This window comes from Phocoena sinus, chromosome 8 (assembly GCF_008692025.1).
Source record: "Phocoena sinus isolate mPhoSin1 chromosome 8, mPhoSin1.pri, whole genome shotgun sequence".
Lineage (NCBI taxonomy): Eukaryota > Metazoa > Chordata > Mammalia > Artiodactyla > Phocoenidae > Phocoena > Phocoena sinus.
Window position 1 is genome coordinate 99,084,054 of NC_045770.1, and position 17,557 is coordinate 99,101,610.

The 17,557-nt window shown below is 39.8% G+C and overlaps 2 protein-coding genes across 2 annotated transcripts in view; both read left to right on the top strand.

The window, feature by feature from the left end:
• The window catches only part of ZFP91 (ZFP91 zinc finger protein), a 30,536-nt gene extending 17,582 nt beyond the window's left edge, over positions 1 to 12,954 (top strand). Inside the window, 9 exon segments of the mRNA XM_032639184.1 lie at positions 1,264 to 1,473; positions 1,728 to 1,764; positions 2,132 to 2,236; positions 3,066 to 3,200; positions 3,983 to 4,033; positions 4,458 to 4,536; positions 5,834 to 5,948; positions 8,131 to 8,230; positions 8,810 to 12,954. Of these exon segments, the coding sequence (XP_032495075.1) occupies positions 1,264 to 1,473; positions 1,728 to 1,764; positions 2,132 to 2,236; positions 3,066 to 3,200; positions 3,983 to 4,033; positions 4,458 to 4,536; positions 5,834 to 5,948; positions 8,131 to 8,230; positions 8,810 to 9,320 (1,343 nt within the window). The 3' untranslated portion in view covers positions 9,321 to 12,954.
• Positions 12,955 to 13,561: 607 nt separating this feature from the next.
• On the top strand, positions 13,562 to 17,218 carry CNTF (ciliary neurotrophic factor). The gene is made up of 2 exons (XM_032639192.1): positions 13,562 to 15,035; positions 16,285 to 17,218. Exons 1-2 carry the CDS (start codon positions 14,922 to 14,924, stop codon positions 16,771 to 16,773), a joined length of 603 nt encoding a protein of 200 aa, XP_032495083.1. The 5' UTR covers positions 13,562 to 14,921; the 3' UTR covers positions 16,774 to 17,218.
• Positions 17,219 to 17,557: the final 339 nt, after the last annotated feature.

Consider the following 17,557-nt stretch of genomic DNA (forward strand, 5'->3'; position numbering starts at 1 on the left):
ACAACATTTTTGCCAGTAATTCCATGTCATTCTTTACAGATACCTCCATATGTTTTATTCTATCTTGGTGATATATCATGGTTTATTTAATAAACAGTGCTCCTTAATGTGGAGAGTTAGGTTGTTTCCATATTTTGGCTATTATAAACATGTTATAGTGAACCTCCATGTGCCAGTTCATTTTCCTAGGGTAGATACTTTGAGGTGGAATTACTGGAAGTATTTTTGGACCTTCCCCTGGAAGGTGACCAGTATTTATCTCAACTTCTTGAAATCTGTCCAGAAGTGTTGTTGTGATATATAGATATAAATACATAGATTTATTTATTTATACCATGGGTATACACACATATATATAATATTTGGACACTTTATGGATGTGGGTTTTATAAGTGTGGTTATAGTTTTGTAGGATAAATTCCTAGTAGTTGAAATGAACATGAAAAGGTATATGTACTTATAATTTTGATAGATGTTGCCAGATTGTCCTTTATAGAAAGGTTTTGCTGGTGTTCACACTGTTATCTCTATTAAGAGTTCCTATTTTCCTACAGCCTTGCCAATACAAACATTTGGATCATTGCCAATACGCTAGGGGAACAATACTACAGCAATATGATTTTCAATTGAGTTTCTCTTGTTATGAGTGGATTGAGCTTTGTTGTCATTGTTTTTGTTTGTTCATATATCTGAAAACCATATGTTTTTACTGAGTTGCCATTTTTCTGTTGGGCTGTTAGACTTTGCTTATAAAGGAATTTGCCATGCAGAAAACTTTATATAGTCAGATGTATCAGTCTTAAGACCTAAATTCTGTGCTATTCTTAGAAAGGACTACCATTCTGAGATTATTAAAAGGATCTTCCATGGTCAATATAGGCTCACTTTTAATATACTAAGTAAAATTATTGAATAGAATCAAGGGAAGGCATTCCTACCATGGAATTCCTCTTTATGGAATTCCTCTTCAGTACTTAACTTGAAGCATTGTTAGATTATTAAATCATCTAGACGTGTGCTTCTTTCTTATAGTAGATCTGGTCATCTTTTTGGGACCACTCACTCAATTTAGTTTTATCAAATTTTACTCTCATCTTGTTGTTTCTATTATATCAGTAAAATTCTGAGGTTCCCCCGCCCTGGGGAGGGGAGAAAAAAAACCATTTATCATCTTTCCATTGACTATATTTATAAGAGTAGATATACAGAGATTGTTATTGGTTAACTATAAACTTTAAAAGAATGATGTATGTTTTCATTTAGATCCCAAGGAAGAGAAAGAGGAAGAAGGTTCTACCGTCCCTCAGGAAGTTTCCGTTGCTGCAACTAAGCCTAGCCGGGGCTGGCGTAGCAGTAGCAGGACATCTGCCTCTCGGCATCGTGACACAGAGAACACCCGAAGCTCTAGGTCCAAGACTGGTTCATTGCAACTCATCTGCAAGTCAGAACCAAATACAGATCAGCTTGATTATGGTACAGTGAATATAGAGTATGGTTATTTAATAACCAGTTGCCTGTTGATTTTAAACGTAATGTTGAACATTTACCAGAACAGCTTAACTTTCAGGGGTAAGTGTGGTGTTATAGGAAGGATTCCTTTTTGACATTTTGCAGATAATTCTCCTTTTGTATGATTACCCTAGGCAGTAATTTGGTTTGAGTCTCTTGGCTGCAGAGAGAAAATACCTATACCTACATAGATAAAGTTTTGTTTGGACTTTTTCTAGGTGTTGCAGAAGAGCATCAGTCTCCAGGTGGCATTAGGTAAGAAACTTTTCATATTTCGTATTTAAGCCCTTGGGGATGTAGAACACAGTCAGTCATATCACATGGCTCAAGTTGTTTTCTACTTGAAATAATTGTCAATTGTTTTTTAACTCTTAGTGTCACTGAGCCATCATTGCCTTGCCTTTATTTAATGAAGTGATAGCATGTCTAGGATTTATGTATTTTTTGTTTCAATTATTATTCTTTAGGATAAGCAGCTAGATTGCAGTCCAACTACACCATAAGCATGAAAATCCTAGATAACTTACTGTAAATCTTCAGCTACCTGTAAATAAATTGCTGAATAAAATCAAGTCAGATATAATTCATACAGCTGGAATTTCTAACCTCTGCTTCTTTTTAGCAGTGATGAGGAGGAAGAGGAGGAAGACGAGATGTTGATCAGTGAAGAAGAAATACCATTCAAAGATGATCCAAGGGATGAGACCTACAAACCCCACTTAGAAAGGTATGTCTCAATCTGTCAGTGAAAAATAAGTTAGGAAAGCATTGTTGCATGCTTTTATTTCACCTTGTTGCCAAACTAATGGATATGGACTTAATTTTAAATAACTAATTATGCGCTTGTTTTGCGAATCTAACATTATTATGATGTCTGCCTGTTTTATCTTAAGGTATCATGAATTGCTTGAATACTTAGAATTTTTTGCTTTTGTTTCTCTTTACAGCTATAGTGAGATTTGATTCTAAGGCATTGTTAGCTTGTGGAGGGGGCGGGTTGTCTCATAGGCTCTAAATATATGTATGATGTACATATGAGGAATAGCTGGCTGGAAACCACATTTCATGGACTGAGGAGCATAATTTTATTTTAATTTTTTTAATTTTGCATTTATTCATTTTATATATTATGAACATATTCTCTTTTTTAAATTTATTTTATTTATTTATTTTTGGTTGCCTTGGGTCTTCATTGCTGTGTGTGGGCTTTCTCTAGTTGTGGCGAACGGGCTTTCTCTAGTTGTGGCAAGCAGGGGCTACTCTTCGTTACGGTGCACGGGCTTCTCATTGCGGTGGCTTCTCTTGTTGCGGAGCATGGGCTGTAGGCGTGTGGGCTTCAGTAGTTGCAGCGCGCGGGCTTAGTTGCTCCGCAGCATGTGGGATCTTCCCAGACCAGAATTGGCAGGCGATTCTTAACCACTGCACCACCAGGGAAGCCTGAGGAGCATAATTTTATAATAAATCATTGATCACTCCTGGCTTTACCCTTTTGTCACAGTTGTCCTTGAAAGGGTCCTTTGCTGGATACCAGTATTGAAATGTATTTGTATTTTCAGGGAAACCCCAAAGCCACGGAGAAAATCAGGGAAGGTGAAAGAAGAGAAAGAGAAGAAAGAAATAAAAGTGGAAGTAGAGGTAGAGGTGAAAGAAGAAGAGAATGAAATTAGAGAAGATGAGGAGCCTCCTAGGAAGTGAGTAGGCAATTCCTACTAAAAATGGAAATTTAACAGATTTTTAAGCCACTAGTGGAAAAAGGGTAGGAGTGTGAGGAATGATATTGACATATACATATTGCTGTCTCAAGCAGCTGACAATTTCATTGGAAAGACTCTGCTCAAAAGCTTCAAAAGTTTAATTCAAAGCAATACTTAAGAGACGTTCAGTTGAGTGGGTAGGACAATAATAGCTCTAGGGATGCCGAGGAGGTAGAGGTAGCAAGAAGAGTATGGCAAATATGGATCCTCAGAAGAGGGGCAAATAAAGCAAATGATGTAATAACCTTGATCAGGTGAAAACTTTTGGCTAGCAATTATTTCCTGTTGCAGAAATAGCTTTTTTAAGTGTCTAGGCTTTTGTCTCTATTGCAAGGAGAGTCTAGTTTATGTTCTTAGGGTTTTTAGATAATAGACTTGTTTATTCTACTTTTTAAATTGATTAAATATAAGTGATAGACTTCTCACTGAAACAAGTCTTCAAGTAGTAACCTTGAGGTTTATCCAAATCTTCCATAGAAATGTGTAGTTTATGAAAGGTATATATTTTAACTTGTGGTGCAGACTTATTTGTAAGTGAAATTGCTTCAGAGTGAAATGTTTGTTTGGTTTGCCAGATATGTCTTTGGCTTTATGTATTCTGGGTTATCCTTTGTTTCTGCCACCTGCTCTTTGGTCTTGAGGGTATGTCCTCAGCTCTCCTTTACTATATAAGCTTCAATCTGGAATATGTGGACAGTTACTCTGCTCTTTAATTATAGGAGAGGAAGAAGGCGAAAAGATGACAAAAGTCCACGATTACCCAAAAGGAGGTGAGTAATTTATACTCCTGCTGTGTTGTGCCTTCTTTCTGGTGGTGGGCACTTCACTCACATGTTCAGCCCTCATAATTATCCTGTGGGAATGGCTAGTTAAAAATTTCACAAAAGCAACTTCATTAGTGTCCTTGATGCAGAGTTACTATGTTTTTATTTCCATTGCAGGATCTTAAAGTTTCTAAAAATTTTAACACTTCTTTGCCTTTTGGGGAGTTACTAGTTTGTTTTGTGCTCTTTTTTAAAAACTCTAAACATTTGGCAATTTCTGGTTACTTCTAACATAAATTCTGTGCAGGCTATAAACGTAGAGATTTTAATTCTTCATACTGTAAAATACCTATTCCCTATAGTGCAGTTTGGCCACTGTGCAGACTGCCTCTTTTCTGTTGCTAACTTTTCTCCTACATATTGCTAATAGAAAAAAGCCTCCAATCCAGTATGTCCGTTGTGAGATGGAAGGATGTGGAACTGTTCTTGCTCACCCTCGCTATTTGCAGGTCAGTGAAGTTGTTAAATAAGGTAGCCTTGCAGGTTACGTTCCATTTCTAGTTCTCATACTTGATGAGAGTTTACAATTTGTGGACTTGTGTAGGCTTTATCATTAAATGTGTAATGTCAAGGAAAATCTTTTTGTAAACATCAAATTACTTCAGTTGAGTTTCTGTTGTTGTTGTTTTTAAGTGATTTAGAACCTGAGCTTAAATATTTCCTTGGGATCTTGGAATATTCCAGTGTTCATGGTGTAAATACTCCTGATACAAGAAATGATTGCATAACAACACACCAAGACACAGTGGAACAGATTTTATTTTAATGTGTATTTTTAAAGAATAAAATTAGCAACTAAAACCAATGACTTTTTGAATCCTATTTAGAATAAATTATAAAATTTTTAGTTTTTAGGGTTTTTTTTAAGTGAGCAGGGTTTTTAAAAATAATTTTATATAAATTGCTGTGCATTCTGTATGTTTTTAAAAATTTATTTTTTATTTTTATTTATTTTTGGCTGCTTTGGGTCTTTGTTGCTGCATGTGAGTTTTCTCTAGTTGTGGTGAGCAGGGGCTACTCTTTGTTGCGGTGCGCGGGCTTCTCATGGCGGTGGCTTCTCTTGTTGCGGAGCACGGGCTCTAGGCGTGCGGGCTTCAGTAGTTGTGGTGCATGGGCTTAGTTGCTCCACGGCATGTGGGATCTTCCCGGACCAGAACTCGAACCCGTGTCCCCTGCATTGGCAGGCGGATTCTTAACCACCGCGCCACCAGGGAAGTCCCAGATTTTTTTTAATGAGTAAAGATACAGCTTGTATTTAGGTCTGGCAGAAAACATGAAGGTGAAATAATAATTACTAAAGTTTAAGAAGTGTTTGATCTTTATTTAGCAGCAAGTATAACATAGACTAAGGCCTTACTTTCTGATTCTGGTTCTACTATAATAATGATAGCTACGCTTCTTTTGTCATGTACTGTTTGCTGCACTAAGCACCGTACAATATATGATCTCTGTATTCCCACAACAACACTACAACACAGTTATCATTACCTCCATATAATACTTCCATCTGGAAGTATTATATTTTAAGATCATGCCACTAATGAACGACAGACCTAGACTGGAATCACCATCTATCTGTTTCTGTAGCCTGTGTTCATAATCATTTTATTATACTGCTTCCTGTTCATATACAGAGTATTTGGTTTTCCTTCAGCACTTTTGACTTAGCAAAGGAATGAGCTAAGTAAGCTAAGCTTTCTGGAATCCTTATTTTTTATCCCCCTTCACTTTCTTTTACTGTTTTAGCACCACATTAAATATCAGCATTTGCTGAAGAAGAAATACGTATGTCCCCATCCCTCCTGTGGGCGACTCTTCAGGCTCCAGAAGCAACTTCTACGACATGCCAAACATCATACAGGTATTTCTTAAATAAAATGTTTATCAGGTAGCTAAATTCACTGATTCAACGTCACCACGTTTGTTTTACAGCTAAGAAACCAGAGGCTGAGCAACATTAGGTAACTTGCCTGTGGTCACACAGCTAGTTTTAGCAGAACCGGGGTTTTCTAATTCTGTCTCAGGTAAATAGATACTCGTAGTAACTACCTGGACTGAAAATGAGGAGTATGTGGAGAAAGCTGAAACGGGAAGGAGGGCTGCTCATCGTTCATGTTACCTACTGAGGAGCTCTCGACTTCTGCTCCTATTGGAATCGTAAAGGCTAGCTACTAAGTTCACATGTAACCTCCTGTTGGAGGAGGAGCTATTGACTCAAAAAGAGAAACTGAATGTCTTTGTAATTCATGTTATAGAATGGATTCAGACATCATTCATTTTTATCCACTTGACAGTCTCAGTGCAGTGTAGCTAATAGGAACAAATTAGGCTGGGTATTAGTGGTAATTGAGCATATGCCAGACACTTGATATTCTTAATAATCCTTGGAGGGTAAGACTAGGAATTCCAGTAGCAGAGATTTCATGTCTCTTGCACAAGGTCATATGGTCAGTGTCATATATATACCCTTTCTATCATTTACTGAATGTGTGACTTAGGAACGTTACTTAATTTCTTCTCACTTTTCCTCATTTGTAAAATAAAGCTAATAATGTTACCAATAACACTGAGTTATTACAAGGATGAAATGAGATAACCTATAAAGTGCTGTTTGCTGCACAGGGCCGGGCACCTGATAGCACCGCAATTTAAACTCAGGTCTTGGTCACTCCAAAGTCTACTGTCTTTGCATTACACTATGTTTCTTCAGAGAGTGTGCTGTCTCCACTGTTTCTTGATAGAAGCTGCCATTTCTCCACTCGTTCTCCCTGTTACACTGTTTTATTCTATAGAAAAGTAATTTCTGACAACCAGTTTAGACTGTTTTAGTTAAATATTACAAGCCTACTATGACAAACAGTGTTTTAGAAATTCAGTCCATTCTAGATATTTATATTTGGTTGATACAGTTTTATGATGTCAGTGTTAGAGAGTTTTCCTTTTCCAAATTAGTGTTTACTGGCTCCCTTTGAAAATACAATTTATTTAAGCAAGTAGAATGCCCCACATGGGTTTGTCATGCGACTGTGGAGCTGGAAAAGTGGACAAGACCTGAGAGATACTAAGAAATTGTCCCTGAGTTAGAAGTATGCATTTTTAGACCCTACCACTCATCATGTAGAACGTAGACCAGACTTGAGCTCCATTAAGAGATGGAGAATCTCAGGCCTTGCCTTAGACCAATTGAATCAGCGTCTGCATCTAATAAGATCCCCAGGTGAGTCCTCAGTACATTCAACTTTGAGAAAAACTTGACTCTTCTCCCACACTTGGTTTTAGAACTGTTTGGGATAGAATGTAAGATGAAATTGGATACTGTTTGCCTTTTGACTTATCCTTGTGTTTTTACTGTGACTATTTCTAGTAATTTTTAAGTGAAAGGCATAGAAAATGGGTAGTGGCCATTTATTCAACAAATGTATGTTGAGCATCTGTTTGTCCACTTTCTCCCCAACCAGTTGATAACAAATTAAGTCCAGTGTTCCTTTGCCCCATAGAATTTTTGAGAGAAGTTTAAATTGTTTATCTTGGGTAACTTTTTAAAAAAATCTGAAATAGAAGATATGAGTAGCACTTTATATTTGGGTCACTTTTCTTTAGGGAATGCCAACTTCTTTTGTTGTTGTTGAACGCTAGATTCTTTATATGTAAGCATTCAGCTTTCACAGTCTGTGAAAAAAGCTGTTTTAAGAATAAAAGCTATGTAAAATGTAGTTGTTTACTTGCTAACCAATTTATGCAAGGTCTGGATTACTGGTAAAATTAAGATTAGGATTCCAGTTCTCATATTTCTGTCTAGCTGTGTTTTTTATTTTTGTTTTTTAAAATAGGTTCGTATGCTACTGAATGAATGGACTAAGAAGAGATAAAAATGATATTATTATAAGTTTTGTTTATCCGAAGTGCTTATATATTAAAAACAGTATTGCTTGTCCTCTAAATTCACCTGCCTGATCATCTGCTTACTTGTTGTAAGCTAGGAAAAAATACTTAAGACGGATTCTAAATGGAACACTAAATAACCACATTATTTTTCTTCTTAGATCAACGAGATTATATCTGTGAATACTGTGCTCGAGCCTTCAAGAGTTCCCACAATCTGGCAGTGCACCGGATGATTCACACTGGCGAGAAGCCATTACAGTGAGTACTTGTTTACTGGTGAACATCTGGGGTCTCAGTGCATATACCCCACTTGAGGGTTAGACCCTTTACAGACATTTCACCTGGCACTGCTATTTTACTTCTACCAAATTAAAGAGTGGGTATTGGGCTTCCCTGGTGGCGCAGTGGTTGAGAGGCCGCCTGCCGATGCAGGGGACACGGGTTTGTGTCCCAGTCCCGGAAGATCCCACGTGCCGCGGAGCGGCTGGGCCCGTGAGCCATGGCTGCTGAGCCTGCACGTCCGGAGCCTGTGCTCCGCAACGGGAGAGGCCACAACAGTGAGAGGCCCGCGTACCGCAAAAAAAAAAAAAGAGTGGGTATCGATTAGGGGAGCTACTTAGTCATGTTTTTCTTTTGTTTTCCTCTTTTTCAAACAAACAGAAAGGGGAAAAAATCAGATTAGTTTTCTATCTATTAACTTTTCCTAATCTTTCACAAGAAGTATATATTACTGACTGTTGCTTATAAATGTAACCTCTAAACTCTCACCCTGACACTAAATGAGAGGTCTCTTTATTTCTCTATTTGATCAGCTATTTCGTTTTTCACTCTCCTTAGATGCGAGATCTGTGGATTCACTTGTCGGCAAAAGGCGTCCCTTAATTGGCACATGAAGAAGCACGATGCAGACTCCTTCTACCAGTTTTCTTGCAATATCTGTGGCAAAAAATTTGAGAAGAAGGACAGCGTAGTGGCACACAAAGCAAAAAGCCACCCTGAGGTGCTGATTGCCGAAGCTCTGGCTGCCAATGCAGGCGCCCTCATCACCAGCACAGATATCTTGGGCACTAATCCAGAGTCCCTGACACAACCTGCAGACGGTCAGGGTCTTCCTCTTCTTCCTGAGCCCTTGGGAAACTCCACCTCTGGAGAGTGCCTTCTGCTAGAAGCTGAAGGGATGTCAAAGTCATATTGTAGTGGGACAGAACGGGTGAGCCTGATGGCTGATGGGAAGATCTTTGTGGGAAGTGGCAGCAGTGGGGGCACTGAAGGGCTGGTCATGAACTCGGATATACTCGGTGCTACCACAGAGGTTCTGATTGAAGATTCAGACTCCACTGGACCTTAGAGGAAGGGAAGACTTTGGGCACTGGGACAGCTAAGACTTTGTATTTAAAAGACAAAAAGGACAAAAAAAAAAAAATTTAAAGCATTTAAAATCTAGTAAAATAACTGAAGGGCCTGCTCTTTCCATTGTGGATCACAGCACACGTGTGCACACACACGCGCACACACACACACGCACACACACACACACACATCCCCTCTTCTCCCTCTGTTGTCCCCTCTATAAAATTGATGTTGCCTTTACCAGAAAGCTAGACAAAGAAAAAGCAGCAGCAGCTCTTAAAGTAACGGTTATTCTTATACTCAGTTCCAGCCAGGCAGACTTCCTGCTCATCAGCAGATCCCCCTTTTCAGCCTGTAACTCTGATGTGCTCTGGATCAGCTTTTAACTCTTAATAATATATTAATATTCTCTAAACCCCTTCTCCTCCTTTACTGCTTCCCTATGGTTCTGGCTTCTATCTGCAGCACATTTATCTTCAAAGTATCATATACTTCTAATCTCTGGAGGCTGGCAGCTTGACTTGGCACTTCAGGGCCCCTTAGCAGGGTGAGCTGTTAAAACAGCACACATCTCTCACCCCCTTTCCCTCTATTCCCCCTGGGTTTAGGAAAGGAAGGATACATGGGGACCACCTCCTGCCTCTTCACCTCACCACCTTCCTCAGTCCCTCTCCCAACACCTCCATAAGGTTCTCAGTGGTGCTCACTTGCTTTGCAAGCAGGCTCCCAACAGGGAGGGAGCTACTGTCTACATGGTCTCTCTGACCATAAGACAGGGTTCTATATCAGTGAGAAAAGTCCCAGACTAGTGGCAGAAATTTGCACTTTGAACATGTGTGTTTTTGTGTTGTGGAACCTGAGATTCCTTATTTATTAACAAAGTCTGATTTCTCTTTTTTTTTTTTTTTTGTCTTTGTTGCTATATTTTGTGGGGCTGGGAGAGATTAGACTATTCTGACATGGGGTCCTTTGCATAAGAGGTACTTGTAGAAGGCAAGATATAGGGTTGAAGAAGCACAGCCAGCCTCTAAAATCATAGCTCTCTAGTGGCCTTTAAAGAAAGCTGGTCCTCAGCACTCACAAAATCACTACAGTAGCCTAGTGCTTTTCCGGAAACCTCTTTAGGGAAGGATGTTAGGTTTGTGGTAATTAGTGGTCTGAGTTTTTAGAGCATCGAGATTTAGGAATTTTGAGGGGGTCAGGAAGGTGGTTCAGGGTCTGAATTATAGATAAAAGGTTTTCTCTTGTGAATTTGTTGATTTTCTTTTTTGTCCCCATCATTTCTTTATACAGACCTCCCTGTTATCCCAGCTCTGGCCCCTTGCTTGCTTTGGCTTAGGCTTTGGCTTTGGCTTTGGCTTTGGCTTTTGCTTTGCTTTGCTTTATCATTGGTTGATTCCAGCTCCCAATTAGTGAAGGACACTGCCATCAGTGAAGGAATAGTCTGAGTCATACAGTTGTAAGTAAAAGAAAATTGCTCTGTTTTGTTTCCCTTTTAATAACATTTCAGAAGAAGAAAGCCTTCAACAAAGTTAATCTGTATAATGCTTTGGTTTTCACCTGAAATTGTAGGAATTATCATTTCCCTCGAGGTAGGGATTTTCATGGGGTGGATTACTTACTGTCCATGGGAAGGACAGTTTTGTACAGCTTCATAACTTCCAGAAGACCAAAAACATATTTTGGCCCATTTTTAGAGAATTAGAAGGGCAGTCTCTCCTACGTACCTCAGAAACTGGAATTAAAGGCTTGCCCTATTCATTCTTTGTCAGAAATGTATGATGGCTGTTGGAAAGAATGAAGTTTTGCTGAGAACAAAATAAGGAACAGCTTGTTTTTCACAAACACTAAAACTACAAAGTTTATCAGTTTTCTCTCTTGATTTTTTTTTTCCCCAAAAAGAAGGGTAACAAAACGTCATCTCTGAAAGAGGCTTACTTTACACCCACCTTGTGTCAGTGGTTGGGATGCCAGGGAATAGGGAGTGAAACACCTCCAGTGAGCAGTCTTAAATGTACTGTTGTTTCTTTTCAGTGTTGCAGATTTGCCATCCCCTTCAGTGTGAGGGTAGAAAATGGAATAAGGTTAGAAGGGATATAGAGTATGCTTTCCTGCTCACAGTAAGGATTTGGAGATGACTTTGGTATGTTGAGTAAATTTGAAAATATTACAAGATTGACTGGATGGATCTAAAACAAAGTTGTTCCACTCCCGTATTAAGTCCATTTTGTACTGTTTCACTAGCTAGCATCTATACCCCACTTTACTTTTTGTCTTCGTCACATTTATCTTATCCTTTGTCTCCATAAATTACATTTGCAGTTGTTAGCCATCAGATGTTTTAGCCACCTACACAAAAGCAAACTGCATTTAAAAAAAAAAAAAACTTTATGAGATAGAGGGAAAATATATTCTTCCCTGTATCACACTCCTCCCCACCAAAAGCAGCTAGTTAGTTCTCAGAAACTTTCTCCTTTCTCCGTTTTTTACTCATTTTCATTTGCCTATAATTTGCTTCCATAAATTATTACAGCAGTTTGCGATAAATTTTAAAATATTTTTCACAGACTTAAGATTTTTTCCTTTTGAGAAAAGGGGTGCTAGCAAAGTAAAGAGTTGGTTAAAGTAAACTATCTTATACTAGATTCTTTTCCCTTTTCCATTCTGCTCCTCATACGTTTACTTCATTGTCCTTCTAAGGAACTCTTAATCTTAAAATTCTACATTTCCTACTCTTTTTTTTTTTTTGCGATACGCAGCCCTCTCACTGTTGTGGCCTCTCCCGTTGCGGAGCACAGGCTCCGGACGCGCAGGCTCGGCGGCCATGGCTCACGGGCCCAGCCGCTCCGCAGCAAGCGGGATCCTCCTGGACCGGGGCACGAACCTGTGTCCCCTGCATCGGCAGGCGGACTCTCAACCACTGCGCCACCAGGGAATCCCAACATTTCCTACTGTTAATCAAATTCTGCTACCTTTTTAATAACTCTTCCCACAGCATATTCTCCATCTTGAATTAGCAATTCTAAATTCTGAAAATGTACTTAATACAAATATTATTTCTACAAGATATAGAAATACATCTTGTAGAAATACATCTTTCCCCTTGTTTGTGGTTGCCCAGGGTTATTTTGTAAAATTGAGACTTAATATGCTTCAGAGAATTTAGATAAACACTGGCCAAGATTACTGGGAGTAAAAATAGATACACTGAGGTATGGAAAAGCATTCACATAGAGCACTTGAACTTCCTTAGAACCTGTTCGGAGAAAAAAATATAAAGAGTGTACTAAACCTAACTAAGGTTATTACAGTCTGGCTGTTTGAAGCACCATTTTTCCCTCCTGTCTTTTTCCCACTTTCCAGTGTACTCAAGAAAACTGAAAAATTGTAATGAATCAGTTTAAAATATTTTATTTCCTAGAAGCCTTTTTTGCCTGTTGTAATATGCAGGACCCTTCTCCTTTGGTCGGAGAGACAGGTAGTTACCTGAATCTAGGTTGAAAAGGTTATGTAAAAAGAAATTATAATAAAAGGGATACTCTGCTTTTCAAATCCTTGTTTTCTCTTAATCTAGGTAAGGCATATCCAAAATAAATATGTAAAGAAGAAAAATAAAAGTTGTCTTCATGGAAGCAACTGGTCTTCCTTGGTTGTACTGAGTTGCAGTTATCCTGGGGTGAAATAAGTGATGCTGCCAAATAAGAAAAACAAGTGCCCTCAGAGCAGGTTTTGTGGCGGATACTGTTGTTTGCTCTTGTTGAGAATCAGGTAGTTAACTTCTGACTTAGTTCAGTTCTTGATTTCTAATGCTGAGATGCCATATGATCCTATGATCATTTGACAAAGTTGGAAATCCTTTCCATGTTTCAAGCTTAGGAAAGGTGGATTCTTTAGTAAAGAGAACGTTAAAGAAGCTGTGGGGTTAATTTTGCTCTGATAATGACAAAACCCTGATAGCATTTAATATCAGTGCTTCTTCACAAAACTCAATGTCCATACAAAGTTTAAAAAACAAAAAAAAGTAGAATCCTCCTGCCTTCTTAAAAAGCCTACTGTGACAGCCACCCCAGCCTCATTTCTTTCTCCCCTATGTCCCTCGATGATTGCTTTTTTTTTTTTTTTTTTTTTTTTTTTTTTTTTTTTTTTTTACGGTACGCGGGCCTCTCACCGTTGTGGCCTCTCCCGTTGCGGTGCACAGGCTCTGGATGCGCAGGCTCAGCGGCCATGGCTCACGGGCCCAGCCGCTCCGCGGCACTTGGGATCTTCCCGGACCAGGGCACGAACCCGTGTCCCCTGCATCAGCAGGCGGACTCCCAACCACTGTGCCACCAGGGAAGCCCCCTCGATTATTGTTTATGTATGGAAATTTCCCCCTGAGAAGGCATGTGTTTCAATTTAGAGGTAATGTCCATGATACAAAATAGTGAAAACTGATTCATTTGGGGATGAAACGTGTCGCTCTTACCCAATTGGCGTCATCCTCTAACCTACAGAGTTAAATGCAGTAGAACAAGTCTCCAAGTGCTCTTAGACTCTGCCTGCGTTTCACAGTCCAGCTCATCCTCTTGTTTTGTTAAGAAGCAATGTGGTATGACTGGGATAAGGAAGAAAAAGAAAAGCGTGTTGTCACTTAAGTGAGACTGCCTCAGAAATGTTACCAAGTCAGGGTTGGGTGTTTCCTGTCCTTTGGAAGAGAACAGGCCTAAAACAGTACCTTCCTCATCCTATAGCTACAAGGAAGGCACCATGATTGAGATTACAGATGCTTCCTTAACTGATTTTTAATCAAGTGTACATTTAAATACTCAGCAAAAGGATGGGAATGAAAAAACGCTGTAGTTTTACAGGATCTATTTCATGTAAACTTTGTGTCTTGGAACGAAATATGAACTACCTAGAGAATGATATTGGAAATTCAGTGGGAGGAACAGTTATAGAATCGAAGACCTATATTTAAATTTTGAACCTAGTTATTAGATTTTGTGCACATTATTTAATTTCTTTAAGCCTCCATTTCTTATGTAAAATGAGGAAACTATCTTGTAGAATTATTCTAAAGATCAAATAAAGGCTTTAAAGCTGTTAGCAGTGTCTGGCCTAGGGTAGATGCTTAATGAATGGCAGCTATATCAATAATAATAACTTAATATTATTGAATAATGTACCAGGCCAAGAAAGAAAAGGACATGGGGAGCACAGAGAGGGTGATAGTAAAATGAACTGATTATAAGTGTGTATAAATAGATTCCATCAGGCAGGGGTGTCATGAGGATCAGTGTGATAATGACCTTGTCAAGTGCAAAAGCAAAACAATGACATGAAAACAAGTACACTAGGCCCTGAGTGGAGGAGAGAGTTGGAGGCAGACGCTGCAGGACAGAAAGCTGAGTGAAAAGGGGCCTTTGATTCCACAGGCGCAGAAATCCACAGCCAGGAATTTGCTGCCACCTCTGAGTCAGGCGGGGGGTGGGGGGGTGCTGAATTCCATTAGTAGGGAAATGCCCAGTGGATTTAGCCCGAGAGTCACATTTCTTATTTGGACCGGTATAGACAGAAACAAACCCAGCTCACTTGTTTCCCGGGACAGTTGAGTTAGGGGATGGCTTTCACAGAGCATTCACCGCTGACCCCTCGCCGCCGGGACCTCTGTAGCCGCTCTGTCTGGCTAGCAAGGAAGATCCGTTCAGACCTGACTGCTCTTATGGAATCTTACGTAAGTTGCCTATTTTGCTGTCGTCTATTTTCACTTCATCTCTTCTGATCCAGCCCTTTACCATCATGTTCCAGCCCCGTTATCAGTTACAAAAGCCCTAATCATATAGTCATTTATATATTGGGCACCTGTCATTTGACATGGCCCCTTCCCTTAAGGAAAGTCATACGACCTTACTTTCTCTAGGCTATTCAGGAGACATGTTGTTCCTTGAATAAGAAAATATACATGGGGTTCTATGTAGAATTGGCTTTATGTCCTGGAGGCTGTTCCTAATTTCATTACCTGTCTGAATTCTGCCAGAATAGATGAACCATGAGGCCTCTAAGCTTGGGTTCTTCATGTACATTGTTCTGATCTTTTGAGCTTAGAAACAAAAGATGGAGTTAGGTTTATAGGATTGGGAGAAGAACAGTATAAACCAACCAGTTTCTCCTATTACATTATTAGCCACCCTGTACAATCAAAAGTGTTCCTGCATCTAAATAGAAAGGTCACCTACACTATCAAAAAAGTCTCGTAGAAGAATCACTGGGGACCTGGGGAAGTGTCCGATTCTTGGGGAGCTAACCATGGATCTCAGGTTTTCTGATAGAGGAAGATCCCCCTCGGTCTTCATCTAAGGCCTGCTGTGGAAACACTCCAGGCCCCCGTGGAGAGTTCTGAATTTAGGTTCTCTGAGAATTGGTTTATCTTCATAAAACTCCAGCAGTCAGAAATCAGATTCTTTGAAATACCAATTTTTAAAAAAGATAATTGCCATTGACTCCTCTAATAAACGATTGTCCTCACCATTGACAGTGAGCAATGGAGAGGCTGTTAGAAAAATTCTACGATGCCTATATTTTAGAGCTTAGGTGTGGCCAGCGTCTTCAGGTATATTTAAAATACTTAAACTCCAGTATGATTATAATACTCCAGTTGCCAGGAGGGAGTGTCAAGTGGGAAGGAAAAATTATTCTAGACCAGTCAGTGGGTGGTTTTCAACCTTTGGAACCTAGTGAAAGCTGCACATTCTCCCAAGAGAAATGAACAGGTAGTCAAAGCAGTATGGATAATTTCTGGGAGGATAGCTTCTTCCTAAAGTCAGTCAAGGTTCCCAAATGAAGAGTTCCTCATCTAGACTCTATTTTCTTTACAATTTGGATCCTTGACCAGGGAAGTGAATAAGATTTTATATGAGATTTAGAGATTAAGTGAGACTGGTGGAGTGATTACAGATGTGAAGTTTTTCTGTATCCTTGACCAGGTGAAGCACCAAGGTCTGAACGAGAACGTAAACCTGGACTCTGTGCGTGGTGTGCCAGTGGCAAGCACTGATCGGTGGAGCGAGCTCAGTGAGGCAGAGCGACTCCAAGAGAACCTCCAGGCTTACCGTACCTTCCATGTTATGTTGGCCAGAATGTTAGAAGACCAACGGGTGCATTTTACTCCAGCTGAAGATGACTTCCGTCAAGCAATACATACCATTCTCCTCCAAGTCGCTGCCTTTGCTTACCAGCTGGAAGAATTAATGGTGCTCCTGGAACACAAGATCCCTTCCAGTGAGGCTGATGGCGTGCCCCTTATTGTTGGAGATGGTGGTCTCTTTGAGAAGAAGCTCTGGGGCCTAAAGGTGCTGCAAGAGCTTTCACAGTGGACAGTGAGGTCCGTCCGTGACCTTCGAGTCATTTCATCTTGTCAAACTGGGATCCCAGGACGTGGGGGCCGTTATACTGCTAAGGACAAGAAAATGTAGCGCCACCCCTCTCTCTCTTACTTGCTTTCTCCTCTAGTGGAATATGCATAGTTTTCTGAGGCCTCACTTTCCCATTCTTAGTTTTGAAAACCTTTAAAACCACAGGCATTTTCATCAGCTAGGGTTGGAGACATGGACAAAAGAGCATACAGGTTTAGTCTGGGGCGGAGGGATGTGTGAGTGTGTGTGTGTGTGAGTGTGTGTGTGTGTGTGTGTGTGTGTGTGTGTGTGTGTTGGGGCCATAAGGGAGTGGGGGCAGGGACAACATCCTTCCACCTCAGTGCTGTGATCTTTCCTACCCACTAAACCTTTACAGGCATTTAACAGCCTCCCATATACTTTTAACTTTAGTCCTGGATGACTTCTGAGAAGACTGAAATAGTGAATTAAAAATCATGGACTCTAGTCAATTCAAACTCTTGGATAATAAAAACAGTAACTAACATTTATTGAGTATCTACTATATTGAAGCAATATGTCAGGAGTTTTATGTATATCATAATTTTCACAACCCTGCTGAGGGAGGTGGTGTTATTTCCATTTGGCAGATGAGAAAACAGGCTCACAGAAATGTATAACTCGTTCAAGGTTACCCATCTAGCAATTGGCACCCTGAGTTTGAACCCAGATCTTTCTCATTCCAAAGCCTAGTGCCCTTCACTTTAAGGGCCTGATTATGAACCTCTATCACACCCCTCTTTGCTGCAAAGGGTTGGAAAATGTATCCATGTAATCTATCCCCAGCACTGAAAAAGCAACCCCCAACTGTGTCCTGATAGTGTTA

Excerpts from the sequence above, each read along its gene's own strand:
- CNTF (XM_032639192.1), top strand. The coding sequence starts at position 14,922 with ATGGCTTTCACAGAGCATTCACCGCTGACCCCTCGCCGCCGGGACCTC. Across the intron at positions 15,036-16,284 it reads CTGCTCTTATGGAATCTTAC|GTGAAGCACCAAGGTCTGAA; the intron begins GTAAGTTGCCTA and ends ATCCTTGACCAG.